Source organism: Callorhinus ursinus, unplaced genomic scaffold, assembly GCF_003265705.2.
Source record: "Callorhinus ursinus isolate GAN/ISIS: 27379988/994484 unplaced genomic scaffold, GSC_fseal_2.0 scaffold39, whole genome shotgun sequence".
Lineage (NCBI taxonomy): Eukaryota > Metazoa > Chordata > Mammalia > Carnivora > Otariidae > Callorhinus > Callorhinus ursinus.
Genome location: NW_027397101.1, coordinates 17,591,742 through 17,609,234, shown reverse-complemented (window position 1 = coordinate 17,609,234; position 17,493 = coordinate 17,591,742). Strand labels below are relative to the sequence as shown.

The window sequence follows — 17,493 nt, the reverse complement described above, 5'->3', positions numbered from 1 at the left end:
TTCTTCTACTTTAGAGTAATTTTCTCCATATCAAAACAATTTCTGTGAAACATGTAACCAGTCCTATTTTCAGGAGAAAGCTTGAGGTCTGCTATATGACAGCATCTAATTTGTTGGGATAACGAGAGGAGAGTCGCCCAGACTCTGCAGTCTTCAAACCAGACGATTTCCTGTCCAAAGCATGTTTTCTCCGATCCTCAACCCCCACTTCACACTTCCACTGCTTCTTCCACTCCCCCTGCTTGTGCTCTCTCTCTCTTTATGACAAGTAAGTAAAATCTTAAAAAAAAAAAAAAAAGATTTTGTGTATTTATTTGAGAGAGAGAGAGAGAGCACACACAAGCCAGGGAAGAGGCAGAGAGAGAGAGGGAGAAGCAGACTCCCTGCTTGAGCAGGGAGCCCGATGCGGGGCTCGATCCCAGGACCCTGGGATCATGGCCTGAGCTGAAGGCAGACGCTTAACCGACTGAACCACCCAGGCGCCCTGAAAATTTGCGTTTAGAACACATCTCCAGATGCTGCTGCTGCTGCTGGAGCATGCCGGAGCACAGTGTGAGAACTGCAGGTATCAGTTACGTATGTGTTCTACTGACCTTTTGCTGGGGCTGGGGTTGGGCCCTTCACAGACAGGTGGAGAGCTTGAAGCAGCGAATTGCGGGGAAATCTATCCCTACGGAGAAGTTTGCTGTCAGGAAGTCTCGTCGTTACTCTGCTTCATTGCCTGCACCCGTGAAGCTCATCGTGCCTGCCCTGGTATCTGCCTTTATTTTATTTACTGTTCGTGTTTTAGAAATTATCTGTTCATAACAGCAGGAAGCACACCTGTGAGGTTTAGCTGTTTGCTGTGAAGTTTAGCTCAATTAAACGCCATTGTAAGGGTGTTTGTAAGGTGAACATTTACGAATTATTAATAATCATAAAAATTATAGCTAATGTTTTTGACTACTTGGCAGGTTCTAGGCATTACGATAGTCAAAAAAATCTGTTGTCTAATATTTTTTGAAAGGCTATTTTAAAAAATACATAATTTAATTCTTACAGTAACTCTATGGGGGTACTTTCTAGCCCCATTTTACAGATAAGGAAATTCAGGCAGAGAGGTGAGTTGGCTTAATTAAAGTTGAGTTGAATTCTAATGCAAACCACTTAGATGATTTTACCTTTTCTAAGTAGCCACATTAAAAATTAAAATGTCAAAAAATGTAAAAAATTAAAGGAAACATGAAAATAATTTTAAGAATATATTTTGTTTAACCCAATATATGTAAAATGTTTGTTTGAACGTGAGCAGGAGGGGCAGAGGGAGAGGAAAGAGAAAATCTCAAGCCGACTCCATGCTCAGCATAGAGCCCAACGCGGGGCTCGATCTCACGACCCTGAGATCTCACCTGAGCCGAAACCAAGAGTGGGTGCTTACCCGACTGCACCACCCAGGTGCCCCTGGAGCTCACATTCTTAATCGTGATGCTGTTTAGAGTAGACTTCATGAAAAGCATAATTTCCACTTAAATTTTTTTAGTGAATACTTCTTTAAAAGTACTGAATATATCAAATTATTCTGGCTCTTTGGGGCTTTAGTTTTGCGTAGGTAGTCAGCACAGGAAAACCATTAAATGCAAGCTGAAGTCTGCAGTCCTCCTTTGGGGTTTCTTGATTTTTTTTTTTTTAATATTCCAGAGTTTATTCAGTGATTCCCCTTTGATAGTTTAGTTTCCAGTTTTTACTATTACTAACATGTTACAATGAATATTCTTTTATGTTGTTTTTTTTTTTGGTGCATGGTCATATAATTCTCTGGAAAGACTTCTAGAAATGGAATTCCTGGTTGAAGGGTATATACACTTATTATTTTGACGCTGCCAAATTGCCCTCCAGAAAGGCTCTACTGGTTTAAATGTCTACCAACAGTGTTTCACTGTTTTAATTTACATTTCCCTGTTGGTACGGTTGAGCATCTTTTCATGTGCTTATTATTTTTATTTCTTCTCTTGTGAATTGTTCATATACTAATGTAATTTTTCATTAGGTTGTTTATTGTTTTGTCATTGACTTGTAGGAGCTCTTTATATATTTTGTGAGAAAGAAAACTGCAGCCTCTAACAGGTGTCAGATAGGAGCTAACCTATACCTAGGTCCAGGTGTTCTCTACTTGAGATCAACAATCTCAGAGAGCACCACCATCAGAGCAGGTTATTCTGTGCCTGTGATGGGATGAGACAAAAGTAGCACTCTGTCATCAAATCTGAGCACAGATAAAAACAGGACACCATGCAAATCACAAAAATGACCAAACATCCCCCTTTTCCAGCTAACATGGGAGCCTATTGCTGTTTCACCAATTACAGCTTTTAGATCTGTTCCTGATGATTGATTTCTATCAAGTGATTTGCACTGGGAAATTTTTTCTTTGTGTCACAGAACTTTCGTGAAAATTTTCTAAAGCATAATAGCCCTTTCTGTGCCCTAGAACTTAGATGCTGGTGTGTACATAACTATATCTTACTTTGATCAGTAAGGGTCTTCAGGAAGGGTAACTCAGGGCACTTCTTTCTACAGGCTTAAGGGTGTAGAATTGGTTTGAATTTGTGGTTAACTAGGAATTTCACCAAAATGTTATTTTTCATAGAATCTCAGATGTGAGCTTGCCTTCTTCTGATAAAATAGTCTATCAATAAAAACAAAATTTAAAGATCATCAGTTAATTATTCCATTAATTATTGAATCGAGCTTGTACACCATTAGCAATAAGAAACTGTTAGATGTAAAGAAAAAAAAATTAGAGTGTTGTGATCTTCATTTTCAGTGCCATAGAGTAGAGATGACTTTGCTGCCCCTCGAATGTATTTTCCTCATTTCCACTACTTCCCTGTAAGGAACTGTTCAAACAATATCTTTACCATATTTTAAAATTCATTTATCTCGAAGAAGATACTAATTACCCTGCTTATTTCATACCCTTAAAAATATGAACTGTACTACCAGGAAAGTTAGAAAAATATTTTCAAGCAAAAGCATATTTGCTTCTGGTCCAAAATATTTCTCATCTGTTAGCCTATGAGATTTAATTTGCAATGAGAAATCATTAGTTTACATTTTCAGGGACTGTCATTCAGCCATATGGCCTTTAAGTGAATGCATTTCCTGTATGTTGATCACTGGACTGTCACATGTTTTTAATGGGATAAAAGAACCATTAAAATAGTTTCTATGTTCATTTCCAGTGAAGTCCTTGGAACCATTTTATGTAAACAATTGGCAGATATTTTAAAAATGTTTCCCTTTACTTAAAAGTAACAACAAAACTTTGTATCGAATACAATTGTTCATAGTATCAGTTAAAAATATTCTATTTATTTTTGTGTTTGTAAACTGTTATCTTCCAAAAGGATGGAACACCGGTAGTAGATGCTTAAATGAATGAGTAAATTTTTCAGTAAAAATGGAATATACTGTATATATTGAATTACTTCATAGTATTAAAGGCAAAAGGCATATAATAAAATGAGAAAAGGGGAAATTATATTCACTACACTCCAAGTAAGGAAAGCTAAGGAAAGTGATCTCTGAATGTTGTCTTGAGATCCGTAGCAACCAAGAGAGTAGTTTCATTGTTGTAAAGGACATTGGATAACCTCACATAATTGCAAATGGCTTTTCATTCTTCCTCATTAGGAGATGATGTATGTCTGGAATGGTTTTCCAATAGTGAGCAAGAGAAGAGACCTTTCCGAAAATCTGTTGGTCACTGTCGAAAAGGCTGAGGCTGCTTTACAAAATGAAAGTAAGTATGAAAAGTAAAAGCCTGAAAATCTTTTTTATTACCACTCTCCTGCCTTTTCCCTGTGCATATCTGCCCATGTTCATTTGTGTGCGTCACAAGGACAAAGCACTTGGGCCGCAAGGGTCTGGGTGATTGTAATCAGAGGAAGGGAGGAATGACACATGCTGCAGTGTGGACGAGCCTTGGGGACACAAGGCTATGTGAAAGATGCCGGTTGCAGAAGACAGCATATTGCGTAGTTCCATTTATATGAGATATTGAGAATAGGTAAAACTATAAAGACTGAAAGTAGACTAGTGGTTTTATAACTAGGGACGGAGGAACTGGGGCGTGTGTGTGATAACTTTTAACGGGTATGGCATTTCTTTTTGGAGTGATGAAAATGTTCTAAGACTGTGGTCTTGGCTGTACAGCTCTATAACATACTGAAAACCGGCAAATTGTGCACTTCCGGTGGGTGAATTGTATGGTATGTGAATTATATCTGAATAAGTTTGTCACTGAAAAAGATGAACAATCAGTCGAGTTTTAGAGTGCATTTCTGGTTTTTAGGTTGTGGCTCTTCCCATGGCTCATTTTGCTTGGTAATGACTATTATGTTTTTGCAGACACAGAAGATTGTTTTCCAGTTGAAATTTTATCACAGTTTAATTTTTTTACTCATTACTGTTGGTTGTCCTAGAGGCCTCTCTCCAGTTGACTGGAGCTCTAGTTCCTGGAAGCAGCTTATAGTAGAAGGAAAATCAGGCCCTCTGGGCTTACAGTCCCAGCTCTGCAGCTCTAAGACTCTGGGAAACATGCCTCATCATTCTGGGCCTCTGGTTTCTTTTAAAATGGGATGATGACACCCAAAAATACACAGATAATCTCCAAAGTTTTCTTGCTCTGACATTGTCTTCTTCTCTAGCTTAAATAGAGGATCTATCTTTTGATAAATGATGCTATAAATGATAGCCTTTGTAATCCTTATCAACCTCCCAATCATTCAGGTCTTATCCTTTGGAATGTTCTAACCACGGAAGTAAAATGGAAACTTCATGGCGACAAACATGGCAAAGGGCACAGAAGTTCAGGAAAAGGCAGGGAAAATTATAACAGTTAACTCCTATTTCTTAACTGGAAAAAGATGGGCATTGATGGAGTGGCTAGCCCCATACTCAATATATTCTCCCCAAGGGAAATGAAATATTGAACATAGCTTCAGGGATGAGGACCTCATTTGGATCATTTTTGTATTTGGAGCTCTCAAATGTTAAATGAGATTCTTCTTTATAATTATTGTTAAAAAATTAAACACATAATTATGATTGATAGATGTAGGTGAAAAAAGTTACCCATATTTTTGCTACTATAACACAATTAATTTAGAATATTTGTTTGTTCCATCCCCTAGCCTTATTTTTATAGTTATAATCATAGTGTATCTGGACACATATGACTACTTTTTTTCACTTAATATATCAAACTTTTTTTAATTGAAGTATGATTGACATATAACATTATATTAGTTTCATGTGTATACCATAATGATTCAGTATTTGTGGACTCTAATGATCAGCACAATAAGTCTAGTTAACATACATTACTATACATTACAATTTTTTTTTCTTGTGTTAGAACTTGTAAGATCTGCTGTCTTAGCAACTTTCCAATATGTAGCACAGTATTATTAACTATAGTCACCATGCTGTCCATTCTATCTCCATGATTTAGTTTATAGTGGGAAGCTTATACTTTTGACTCTCTTTACTCATTTCTCCCACCTCCCATGCCCCACCCCCGGCAACCACCAATTTATGAGATTGCTTTTTTGTTTTGTTTTGTTTGTTTTAGATTTCACATAAGTGAGATCGTATGGTATTTGTCTTTCTCTGTCTGACTTATTTCATTACTTAGCATAATGCCCTCAAGGTCAATCCGTGTTGTTGCAAAATGGCAAGATTTTATTTTTTTATGGCTGAATAATATTCCGTGGTATGTATATACTACATTTTCTTGATCCATTCATCCTCTATGGCTTCCATTTCTCGGCTATTGTGAATAATCCTGTAATGAACATGAGGGTGCACATATCTTTTTGAGTTGGTGTTTTCATTTTCTTTGAATAAATACCTGGAAGTGGAATTGCTAGATCATATGGTAGTTCTATTTTTATCATAGACTTTTAAATTGTTGTTAAATGGCTCTTATAGTAATTTCAAAAGCTTCACAGCACTCCATGGAGTTAATGTATCATAATTTAATCAACTCTTTCAATATTGTTGGGCATTTAGGCTGCTTTCCATATTTAAAATAATTCCAGTTTTAGATTGCCTTCAATAAGGAGAAGAAATATAAAAGAATGAAAGCTGAATCACTGGCCTTAATTGCTAATAAGGTCAAGGTTTCAGGCAGGATAGCTGAAGAAGTCAGTAGAACAAAAAGCAGTGATGTTCTGAGGCCACAGACCAGCACCCCTGCCCCCCAGTTCTCCCAAATAACCATTCTGCGAATATAAACTTGTAATCACAGGGAGATCAGGTAAATGGAATATTCTACTTTACTATTAAAAAAAGTCACCTGCAAAGGTCCTCTATTGATGGAGGGTGAGTAATGTCAGTCTCCCATATTAAAGACAGCATTTTTATAAAAGAACTGTGGTTCCCTTTCTCTCCTTTTTCCTCCCCCTTACAGAAAAGTATTAAACTTCAGCCCCTGTGAGCTGGGGCTTAGGTAGAGTAGCCAAAATACTGAAGTATTTATCTTAATGGACTGATAATTCTCTGTGATATCTGGGCACCAGGGAAACAAGTGGATGAAAAGGCTCAGGAAACTGAAATCAAAAAGAGAAATCTAAAGTTTGTATTATTTAACAGAGAACCAAAAGAGTGTATGTATAAGAACAAACTTAACAGTCTCATTATATGGACATTTTAGACTTTCTTTCTATGTTCTAGGTGTTCCATTAGTAATATATTATCTACATAGTTTCTATATATAGAGTTTCATTAAGCTTCTTTACTATTCTTTTTACAATTATATCTTGTTAATTTTCAAAAATTATTTTATTTTATTTAGTTTTATTTTTATCTCATGACCATGACATCAAGACCTGAGCTGAGATCAAGAGTCAGACGCTTAATGACTGAGCCACCCAGGTGCCCCTCTTTTTAATTTTTAATTGTAGTACACAAAATTTACCATGTGCCCCATTTTTAACTGTACAGTTCAGTAATGTTATGTTCACATAGCTGTGCAACCAGTCTCCAGAACTTTTCCATACCCATTAAAAATAGCTCTCCATTTCCTTCTACCCACTGCCTCTGGCAACCACAGTTATACTTTTTGTTACTATGAATTTGACTACGTTAGGTTGCTCATATGAGTGGAATCCTGTATTGTTTGTCCTTTTAGGACTGGCTTATTTCACTTTGCATAATGGTGCCTCAGAGAATGGGGTCCCTGGGTGGCTCAGTTGGTTAAGTGTCTGCCTTTGGCTCAGGCCTTGATCCCGGGGTCCTGGGATCAAGCTCCCCACGTCGGGCTTTCTGCTCAGTGGGGAGTTTCCTTCTCCCTCTTCATCTGCCTCTCCCCATGCTTGTGTTCTCCCTCTCTCTCTCTGTCAAATAAATAAAATCTTTAAAAAAAAATGGCCTCAGGGTATATCCATGTTGTAGCATGTGTGAGAATTTCCCTCTTTAAGGCTGCATAATATTCCATTGAATGTATATATCACATTTTGCTTTTCCATTTATCCACTGTTGCACATTGAGTTGCTTCCACTTTTTGGCTATTGCAAATAATACTTCTATGAACATAGGTAGGTAAAAGTTTTTTGAGATTGTTTTCAGTTCTTTTATTTATTTTTAAAGATTTTATTTATTTATTTGAAAGAGAGAGAGAGAGGGAGTACAAGCGGCGGGGAGGGGTAGAGGGAGAAGCAGGCTACCCGCCAAGCAGGGAACCCGACGCAGGGCTCCATCCCAGGCCCCTGGGATCATGACCCGAGCCTAAGGCAGATGCTTAACTGACTGAGCCACCCAGGTGCCCCACTTTCAGTTCTTTTAGATATATCCCCAGAAGTAGAATTGCTGGATCGTGTGGCATTTCTATTTTAAATTTTTGGAGGAATTGTCATACTTTTTTCTGTAATGGCTGTACCATTTTACATTCCCTCCAGCAGTTCACAAGGTTCTAATTTCTCTATATCCTCACCAGTATTTGTAATATCCTGGTTTTTTTGTTTGTTTGTTTGTTTGTTTGATACTAGCCATTCTAATGGATGTGAGATGATCTTTACTATTTTCCCTCAAAAAAGGAAAAAGATTTCAGTTTGATTTGAGTGTGAAGTCAACATGAAGTTACATCATTTTGAATTTTAGATGAAATGAAACTCCATGAAAGTTCACCTTAAAAAATGAGATTTCACAAAATGCACCTTTGTAAAATCCATTTGGGCTTTTAAACAAATTTTAGTGTTCATTTTTGTTCAACTAATTTGGCTACATTTTATTAACTTGCTCATTTGAACACTCTCAGATTTTCCATACTAGATACAGAATTGTGATAGGCTGAGAAAACACTGTTCCTGCCAGCAGAATTATCTATAATTAAAACCCACATATCCACAAACCAAATGGGAAAATGGATATGTTTTTAATAAGTAAGGATATGTAAAAACTGGGAGGTGAAGGAAAACCTCTTTTTTTTAATGAAAACATTTGTAAAGTATTCCCTCCACCCCCAAAAAGTGGACCATCTTGTTCTTTGTGGTTTTTGTTGTTGTTGTTGTTGTTGTTGTTGTTGTTTTTGGCAGAGAGAGAGATGGCAAGAGCAGGAACACAAGCCAGGGGAGTGGGAGACGGAGAAGCAGGCTTCCCGCCGAGCAGGGAGCCCAGTATGGGGCTCGATCCCAGGACTCTGGGATCATGACCTGAGCTGAAGGCAGATGCTTAATGACTGAGCCACCCAGGCGCCCCTTTTTGTGTTTTTTCTATAAATGTAAGGGCTTTGGTTCAGTTGAATAAATTCTGACATTTGAATGTCTATCCTTTGCAGTATAGACTAATATTTACCACCAGAGAGTGGGGCCTTTGTATATTAAAAAGTCCTGAGGGACCATTGGATTGTTCTCTATTTGAGCAGGATCTTCAGCCTTTACCTCAAAGTTTATTTTGTCCCATTATTGGTTGGGGGGAAAATGTAAAGCAGTTATATATGTATCAGAGTAAGTATGTACAGTGCAATAGAGGCTTGAAAAACCAGACTGCTCTCTCCATTCATTCCTTGTTCTTTTAATGATCTATTGAGATGATAGGCTTAGAGATGTTTAAGGAGGGCTGGGGAAAGCTCAGACAGACAGATGCACTGTACTTTGTACAATTCTGTTTTTGTATGTGTTCCCTCTGGGTAAAATAATAATAATAATAAAGTTTTCTTTCCTAAAGCTTTTGTACACAAAATTTATGATAATCTCTTCCAGGTCCATTATTTTATGCAGGAAAATTACCAGAGTTCCATCTCTGCTCCCTCGCTCCGCTCAGTAATGACCTTTTAGTAATCAAGCTCTTATCTTTCAGAGCAAGGGGGAAAAAAAATCCAAAACTGAAAAAATGAAGTGAAGTTGTAAACCCGAGGTGACTCCAGCCTCCACCCCCTTTCTCCCCAGTATTGGGTATTGAATGTATTTTTGCTTTTCCCCTTGGCAAGTGTCTCTAAAGTAAAAGAGGGTGGAAGATACAGTTGGTGTTTTACTCTGACAATGTGATTATGAAAGGCCCGTTCGGGGTACAAAGGGAAGGATACAGTTTAATAAGTGAAGCACACTTGGTGTAATATGCCTGGAGTCAGTGTCTGCCACTAATTCCATTAGTATTCCATTTGAACTCTAACTAAACTCAACATGGAGCCAGAAGCTGGTACAGTAGTTCTTCTCTGACTCTCTGTTGCAGTTAATTTGCTTTGTGAAATTATGTAGCAAACGTAATCAGGGTTACATAAAAGGGAAAATGCTACTTTACGGGCTTTTCACTTTCTAAATCTGTTTTTGAATTTTTCCTTTGGTGCATTTCAGCTAGTTTCTATAAAGTTCAGTGTGGATATTTTTGTAGTTTGGGCTTCAAACTTTCTTTTTCCTCAGCCTACCCTCTGTTTTAGTAAGTTAAGCAGATCTTTTGTGATGGAAATGTGCTTTGGCAGCATTGTTTTATAATTTTCTTGGAATGTAAAATGGAAATTTTGTGTTGAAACGTTCATCTGTGAACTCACCCAGGAGGTTGAGAATCATGATAAAGCATTCAGATTTTAAGGGAAAATAATCATCTGACAGAGAGTACTCTGTGGTCTGAGGAAATAATGGTTTTACTAAGGTTTGGAGGAAGGTGGTATCTTCGGACCCATTTTCCATGTCCTTAACTTGTGATCTAATAAAAGCTAAGGGCGGCTTTAGTGGTACTTTAATTTGAATTTTCCATAGTGTTATGTCTGTTCCTCAGCAAAACCATCATGCCCTGAGCACCAGAATTTTATGCTAAGACAAACTGTCATAAAATGCTAATACAGAACTCAGTAGAATGCACAAAAATGATACTAAAAACTAGCATCCAGTTTGGACCCTAAGGGTTTTGTTCTCGGCCTGGAAAGATACTGCTTCTAATATATGTATTTCAGTGAGCATCCATGATTAGAAACATGTAGATATGTTTGTGTGTGTGTTTGTGGCCGAGGGGGTGGGGGGGAGCTGAAAAATGGTCCTTAAGTAATAGGAATATCAACTTGATCTTGATATCTGTGATTCTTCTTGGTAAATGAACTATCAGAGCTTGGAAGTGAGAGGTGAATATCAGCTGTTTTTACCGCCTAGAAGTAAAGTGACCCCCTTCCAGTTGGTTAAGTAGCATCATTAACCTCCCATAAACAAGCAGTTTACTAACTCAAAACACCAGCATGTGTTAATGGTGATTTCTGAGGTTTGTACCGAAAGCAGGGGAATCTCAACATGAGGACTCCCAGGCCTCAGTGGTTCGGTTTACTGCCCGTCCCACCCCCTGTATTGTCACAGCCTGACATGTATAAATTATCAGTCTGTCTTGGGAATGACTAAGTTGCAGTCACTTGAGAAAGCTCCCCAATTCAAAAGTGTTAGATGTGAAATGTCTACCTTTGTCAGGTTGGTGTCACACGGGATATGGTTCCTTTTGTTTAATATTCTACAGCCTCGGGCTGTAGAAGGCAAAGAGTCATTTTCAAAAGGGAAAATGTGGTGAAAGGAAAACCCTTTACGTTAGCCTCGAGCACTTGCAAGTTTGTGAGGGTTTTAGGTACCTTGCATGTACTTGGGAACCATTTGTCTAATTTTATGACAGAATTTCCCCCCAAAAGAACAAAACCTGGGAGAATTGATAAGTTGTAAACAGAATGGTCTGGAGAGGGTATTCTACTTCCTGAATTTTTAATGGGTAGGAAGCCATCTGCTTCTCCATATGGAAGTGTTACCCTCCCCTGCGTGAAGCCAGCACTGTTAGAGATCAGAGCCACAGGGGGAGGCAGCCTTCTTGCTCCTCACTGCTTTACCTTTTATAGAATTAATACAGCTCTTACTTTATTTAGAGTTCAGATTTCCTATTGTTACAGGTAAGGCCACCTAACTCAGAGAATGAGCACTGAGCACCTGAAGAAAGATGTTCAAGTGGAGAGATTTTCAAGTTTTATTTCAGTAAAATGGTGTATTAAGGTAGTAAGCTGCCTCCTCTTTTCATTTAAAATATTTTCATTGTGCTTTATTAAGTGAAGCATAACGAATGCTAGAAATATTTTCCTTACTTTTCGGTGATCCCCCCGAAACCTCGTAGCTATTCGTTCTCCCTCTTCCTTGGGGTTTTATTTATTTACTTATTTATTTAATTTTATTTTTTATTTTTCCTTGGGATGTTAAAAAGTGGTTTTCCTTTTGTGTGCGCTTTCTGTTTGTTTGGCTTTAGACATAAGTGACTACTCTGTGGACGACGAGTGCCTGGTGAAGCTGCTGAAGGGCTGTTGCCTGAAGAACCTACAGCGACCCCTGCAGGCCGAACTGTGCTTCAATCACGTCATCCAAAGGTACAGACAAACCAGGAGGCCGAGTGGAGCGCAGACTGCGGTTTCCAGGGAATTGCTGGGAGAGAGTGACGTGCTCTCCCGCCGCGACTGTTCGCTGTTACCAGGAAGAGAATCCAGTAGTGCTCTCTTTGTCCTTTGAGAGCGGACTTGGAGCCTAAGTGGAACATGGCTTTATGCATTTCTACTTGGTGTTGGAGGGGAACACTAAGTTCCATGAAAACTAAACACTAGTTTGGGTGAGAATGTCGGAGGACTGATGAGGACTGGTGTCCTTATAAAGTGGAAAGGGACCATGTCTATTTCCCAAATAAGTAATCTACTGTTTTTTAGTAAACATGTTAAAGAAGTAGCCATTGATAAAAAAAAAAAAAATTAAAAAAAAAGTATCCATTGAATTCAATTTTACTGGTGTTTCTGGAAGGACCAAAAGGATGAGCCATTTGAGCTATGTGTTACGTTTATCAAATCTACAGTGAATTGTTTGTTCATGGGTTTCGTCATTTTGGATCGTGAGCTCCCCTTCAGTGGGCTGTATCTGAGACACCTATGAGGCTAGGATGGAAGAAGAGTCTCTAAAGTGATTTTGATTTTATTTCTGCCAGGTGCCCCCAAAACTTTTTCAGCCCAGGCCCACTTTCATGTTAATGTCATTGCCTAGAGGTTCTTGGATCCTCTGGGCCACGTAAACTTGAATTGCAGCTTCATGTGAGGACAAGCCTATTGGTTATTAATTTCCCATGGAATGTGTTTTTTCCTTCCAACCTGGATGCAGGCTGAGGAGCCAAGTGCCCTTTGCTTCCTTCTGTGCCAGGGAATGGGTTTTTCCAATCTGCCCTTTCTCTGATGGAGAATGGCCCCAGCTTTATATAGAGGTCTCAGGCTCTCCTCTTCTGTGGACTCAAGGCCTCATCTGCATGGACACTGAGATATAAAGCCCTGGTTGATTAAGGCTGAAACAGATCCCAGGACTACTTTGACATCATCCACACACTTAGAGTTCTGGCTTTGTTTTGTTTTCAGTTTGAGAGTTTTTCTTATGTTCTTGTGAGCTTAGTTATGCATTTGGAAGGGCATTACTTATATATATATTTTTTATTGCTTCTTGATGTTTTATGGTCAGATTTCATAATATTGCTGAAAACAGAAGTGTCGACCACTTATTTATTGACTTTTTTTTAGCCTTATAAGACTTAACAATATAAGGTGATACAGTGTTTTTATTTCTTAGCCTTATAAGACTTAACAATATAAAGTAATACAGTGTTCTTATTTCTAAATGGAGTCATTACCTGAACACATTCGTTTTTTAGGAGGATGACTTTGTCCTTCCCAGGGTTAATCTTTGAAGATCTGCATGCATTCATCTTCCTAAGGGTCGTAAACAATGCTCAGTACTGGATTTAGATTAAAGAATAAAATAAAAGATGAATATATTCAAAACAAACTATTTATTGCCATTGGTTATTAGATTCCTTGATTGTATAATGACAGTTCTCTCTGGTAATAGGCTTAGTGCTGCACCTGTTTTCTGAGGAATGGGGAAAGTACATACATTGAAAATGAATGATTTGTTTCTTGTTCTGTTAAGACTTAATCGCTTTTCTTTCACTCTTTTAGTGAAAAGCTACTGAAGTATGATCACTATCTAGTGCCATTTACTCTGTTTGAGTTGGCCTTTTTGTACAAAAGCCAAGGGGAAATTGACAAGGCCATAAAGACCCTAGAAACTGCAAGGTAAGTGACGATGGCAGCTTTTCCTGCCTGGTATGGAGTCAGGAACATCAGCACCAGTGTAACCACAGCAGTAATATTATATACTTAGAAGTTAAAACATGAATGAAAATGAGTAATAATGTTATTATGCTCATGACTTCTGCTGTAGTTGTGCTATTTCCAACCTTTTTAATGCCTGGCCCTATGACTGTGTACAAGTGTTGTGACTGTGGGCATCTCTATGCGAGACTTCTAACCTATTCTCTTCTGGATTGGGGTTGGCAGATGTTTTCTGTAAAGGGCCAGATAGTAAGTATATTTGGTTTTACAGTATAAGGTCTCATTGCAACTTCTAATTGTATTGAAGCAGCCACAGAAGACAGCTTGTAAATAAATGGGTATATCTGGATTTGGCCATTATTTGGGTCATAGTTTGCTGACCCTTGGTGTCTTCAACCATATCTCTCGTTTCCCTGAAGAGCCGCTCATTGGAAGAAGCCCTCTGTATCTTTCCCTGGCTCTCTTTTCTTTCTGTCTACTGTGATAATTTCAAAGCATTTTCATTTCTGCTAGACAATGGCTCTCAGACTTGTGATCCCAGCTCACTTAAAACCCTATGGTCTGTTTGCCTTGAATACTTCTTACAGCGGAGAAAGAATGACATGATAGCTTTTTTTTTTTTTTAAAAGATTTTATTTATTTATTTGAGAGAGAGAGAATGAGAGATAGAGAGCACGAGAGGGAAGAGGGTCAGAGGGAGAAGCAGACTCCCTGCTGAGCAGGGAGCCCGATGTGGGACTCGATCCCGGGACTCCAGGATCAAGACCTGAGCCGAAGGCAGTCGCTTAACCAACTGAGCCACCCAGGCGCCCCAAATGACATAATAGCTTTAAGCCATAAATAGCTGAGTGATTCATTGGTTTGTTCATTTACTCAAATTCAGCGAGTATTCACTGAGCACTTATTATGTGCCAGACACTAGTAAAGACTCTAGACAGACATCTATACATAAACAGGCAACGTTTCCTCTTGCTTAGTTAGAGGGAGATGTTGAATAAGCCAACAAGTAGGAAAACCAGCAGTGGTATATGCTTTGCTGAGATTTATAGTATGATACAGAGTTCCTGGGTATTACCTTAAATTGAGTTGAGTCTGGAAGATTTCCTTGAGGAGATGATATTGTAGTTGAGATTTGCATATTTAAAGCCAGTCTTGAGAAGATCAGTCACCAAAAGACTGGGTGGGGAGCATTCCTGGCCGAAGCCACAGCTAGGAAACCTCTAAACTGGGCGGTTGAGCCACTAGATAGTACCTGATGCTCTTTACTGAATTGGGGTATGCTTAGAAGAGCAGGTTCCAGGAAAGGAGAAAACATACTTCTGTTTAGGACCATGGGATTTTGAGGTGCTTGTTGGGTGTCCATGTGGAGATGGACAAAATATATAAGAATGGAGTTCAGTGGAAACATCAAAGCTGAATGTAGAGATTTCAAAGTCACCTGCACAGAGACAGTGATATTTAAAGCCATGATACTTGAAGTGATTCTGGGAAAGTAATATAACTAGAGAAAGAGGTTCAGCACAGAGCCTTGGGATACTTCATCATTTTAGACATGAAACAATAAGATTAAGAAGAAGTGGCCAGTGAGTTAGGAAGACATCCGGGAAAGCCAAGTGAACAAAGTGTTTCAAAGAGAAGCAAGTGGTCATTTGTGAGGATGGCTGCTGAGAGGTCAAGCAAGGTGAGTCCAGAGAAGTGGCTGCTGAACCTGGCAGCATGAAGATTATCAGTGACTTTGACCTGTGAGGGGAGAAAATGGAGTCAGCTACTTCAGGCAACGTTTCAGGATGTTTTGCTGTGAATAAAGCCTGGTAATGGGAAAGAAGCTTCGGGGGCATCACAGAACCGAGAGAGGGTGCTGCTGCTGCTAATTTTTTTAAAGGGTGATATCAGGGGCGCCTGGGGGACTCAGTGAGTTGGGCATCTGCCTTCGGCTCAGGTCATGATCCCGGGGTCCTGGGATGGAGTCCCGCATCGGGCTCCCTGCTCTGCGGGGAGCCTGCTTCTCCCTCTCCCTCTGCTGTTCCCCCTGCTTGTGCTCTCTTTCTCTCTCCAAATAAATAAAAATCTTTAAAGAAAATAAAGGGTGATATCAGAGTGAGTCACTTTTAAAGCTAATTTTGTTGAGAGTAAGAATGACTCGTATTTCAGCTGACATGTATGTATCTTCAAATCTAGCTATTGGAAAATTAGGGACTCTCATTACTGTTGTTTGCAGTATTTATTGTTTGGACCTACTTGGTGTTATCTAAGCAATGCACAATAAGACAAATTTATAATGATGAGAATAAAAGATTGGTAATTCACTACTAAAAAGACCACCGGTGATCAAAAGTCACCACTAACTTAAGCCAGTGCTAATGAAGCCACCATAAACGGACTTCCCAGTAATTTCAAGACTTTCAATTGTCTGCATTTTCCCTTATTCTGTTGGAGCTTCTCAAAGTTGCCAAAATTAGTGGCCAGGCATTTAGGAAAATACTCAGTTACATCCTCTGGTAACCCGTATTGTGAATATTAACCCTTATCAAGGTTACCAGTGAGTAGCTCTTAGCCCTCCCTAAAATGAAGGGCTGTAGAAGGACAGTATTGCCATGCAAAGGAGTTACAGTTCACCCACGGGCCAAGGTGGTGTGTGAAAGCAGGAGCCCAAAGTCAAAGTCATTCCACTGTGCCGATTCTTAACAATTCTAGCAGACAGAAGTGAACATGGATGAGCTAAGTAAACATTTTAACTAATCTGCGGATTTCTATGGCCCCTTCTGACATTGTCCCATAACTATTGGCCAAGTGATTGATATTTGCCTGTGAGAATTGGAGTAAGTAATTTTGGTATCACCACATAATCCTGATTTCTTTGTTGTAGTTGTTTCATGATGGTTTCAGCATGATTTCTCTTGGGGGGGGCGGTTGATAATGTTCAGCATGATTTCTCTGGGGGGGTGATTGATAATGTTCACGTGAAGCTGCCTTAAAATTCCTGGTTTAGAGAAGGAAGTCAACTATTTAAGAATAGTTCACAAAATTTGTTAAACCCTCTTCATAAGCTTCTGGCTGTGTTTGTGAATGGCTTGGTCATTAAATAGGAACTTGCTACTCAAAGTATGACGTTCAAATCACTGCCAGGAAGCTTCTAGAAATAGGGAATATTGCCATCCTCCTTAGCTCACAGGATCGGAATCTACATTTTAACAAGATCTGCTGTTAATGCATATTCACGTTTGGAAGCAAATAAGGAATGAAGATGAGAAGAAGGGGAGGTGGTGGTGTTGCTCTTGGATACAAAGGGATTTTGACGTTACAATTTCATTGTTATTTTCTTCAGAAACAACTACAAAGATTACTCCATGGAGTCCAGGCTACACTTCCGAATTCAGGCAGCTCTTCACCTCTGGAAAAAAACTTCCTCCGATTGATCAGAACACGAAGGATGGAGTTTCCCCTCAGTTAGCACTGACATCTGCTCTAGATTAGACCTTGTATTAAAATGGAAAAGTGATCTTGTGAATGAGAGACAAAAAACTAATTTTATTGTCAATATTTTTTATCATCTGTGTGGTTTACTGTTAGTCTGCGTCAGTTTTTTTTTTTTCCTATGAAACGATGTTCAATGTTCAGTACTGTCTAGAAAATTCTTACATTTTGCCTCTCCAAGAAGAATTTCATATTGGATTTGAATTGGAGAGTGAAGAAGTCTTTTAAAGGACTCACAGGTACAATAAAGTCTGATTAGATTATTTTTTTAATGTGGAAATTTATGTTTAAGTAGCAAAGGGCTGATAAGTTGAGCCATTTTTAGATTTGTTGGTCAGAGATATTTTGTTGCCTAGTATTTAAATTTAAGAGGGGAAATAAAAATCACC

At 38.8% G+C, this 17,493-nt stretch overlaps 1 protein-coding gene across 5 annotated transcripts in view; it reads left to right on the top strand.

Moving 5' to 3' along the window:
- Positions 1-17,170, top strand: part of TTC39B (tetratricopeptide repeat domain 39B) — a 116,424-nt gene extending 99,254 nt beyond the window's left edge. For all 5 annotated transcript variants that reach the window (XM_073880824.1, XM_073880823.1, XM_073880825.1 and 2 more), the window contains 5 exons: positions 627-753; positions 3,673-3,781; positions 11,740-11,857; positions 13,475-13,591; positions 16,956-17,170. In XM_073880824.1, the coding sequence (XP_073736925.1) occupies positions 627-753; positions 3,673-3,781; positions 11,740-11,857; positions 13,475-13,591; positions 16,956-17,046 (562 nt within the window). In that variant the 3' untranslated portion in view covers positions 17,047-17,170. The remainder of the gene's footprint in view (positions 1-626; positions 754-3,672; positions 3,782-11,739; positions 11,858-13,474; positions 13,592-16,955) is intronic.
- Positions 17,171-17,493: the final 323 nt, after the last annotated feature.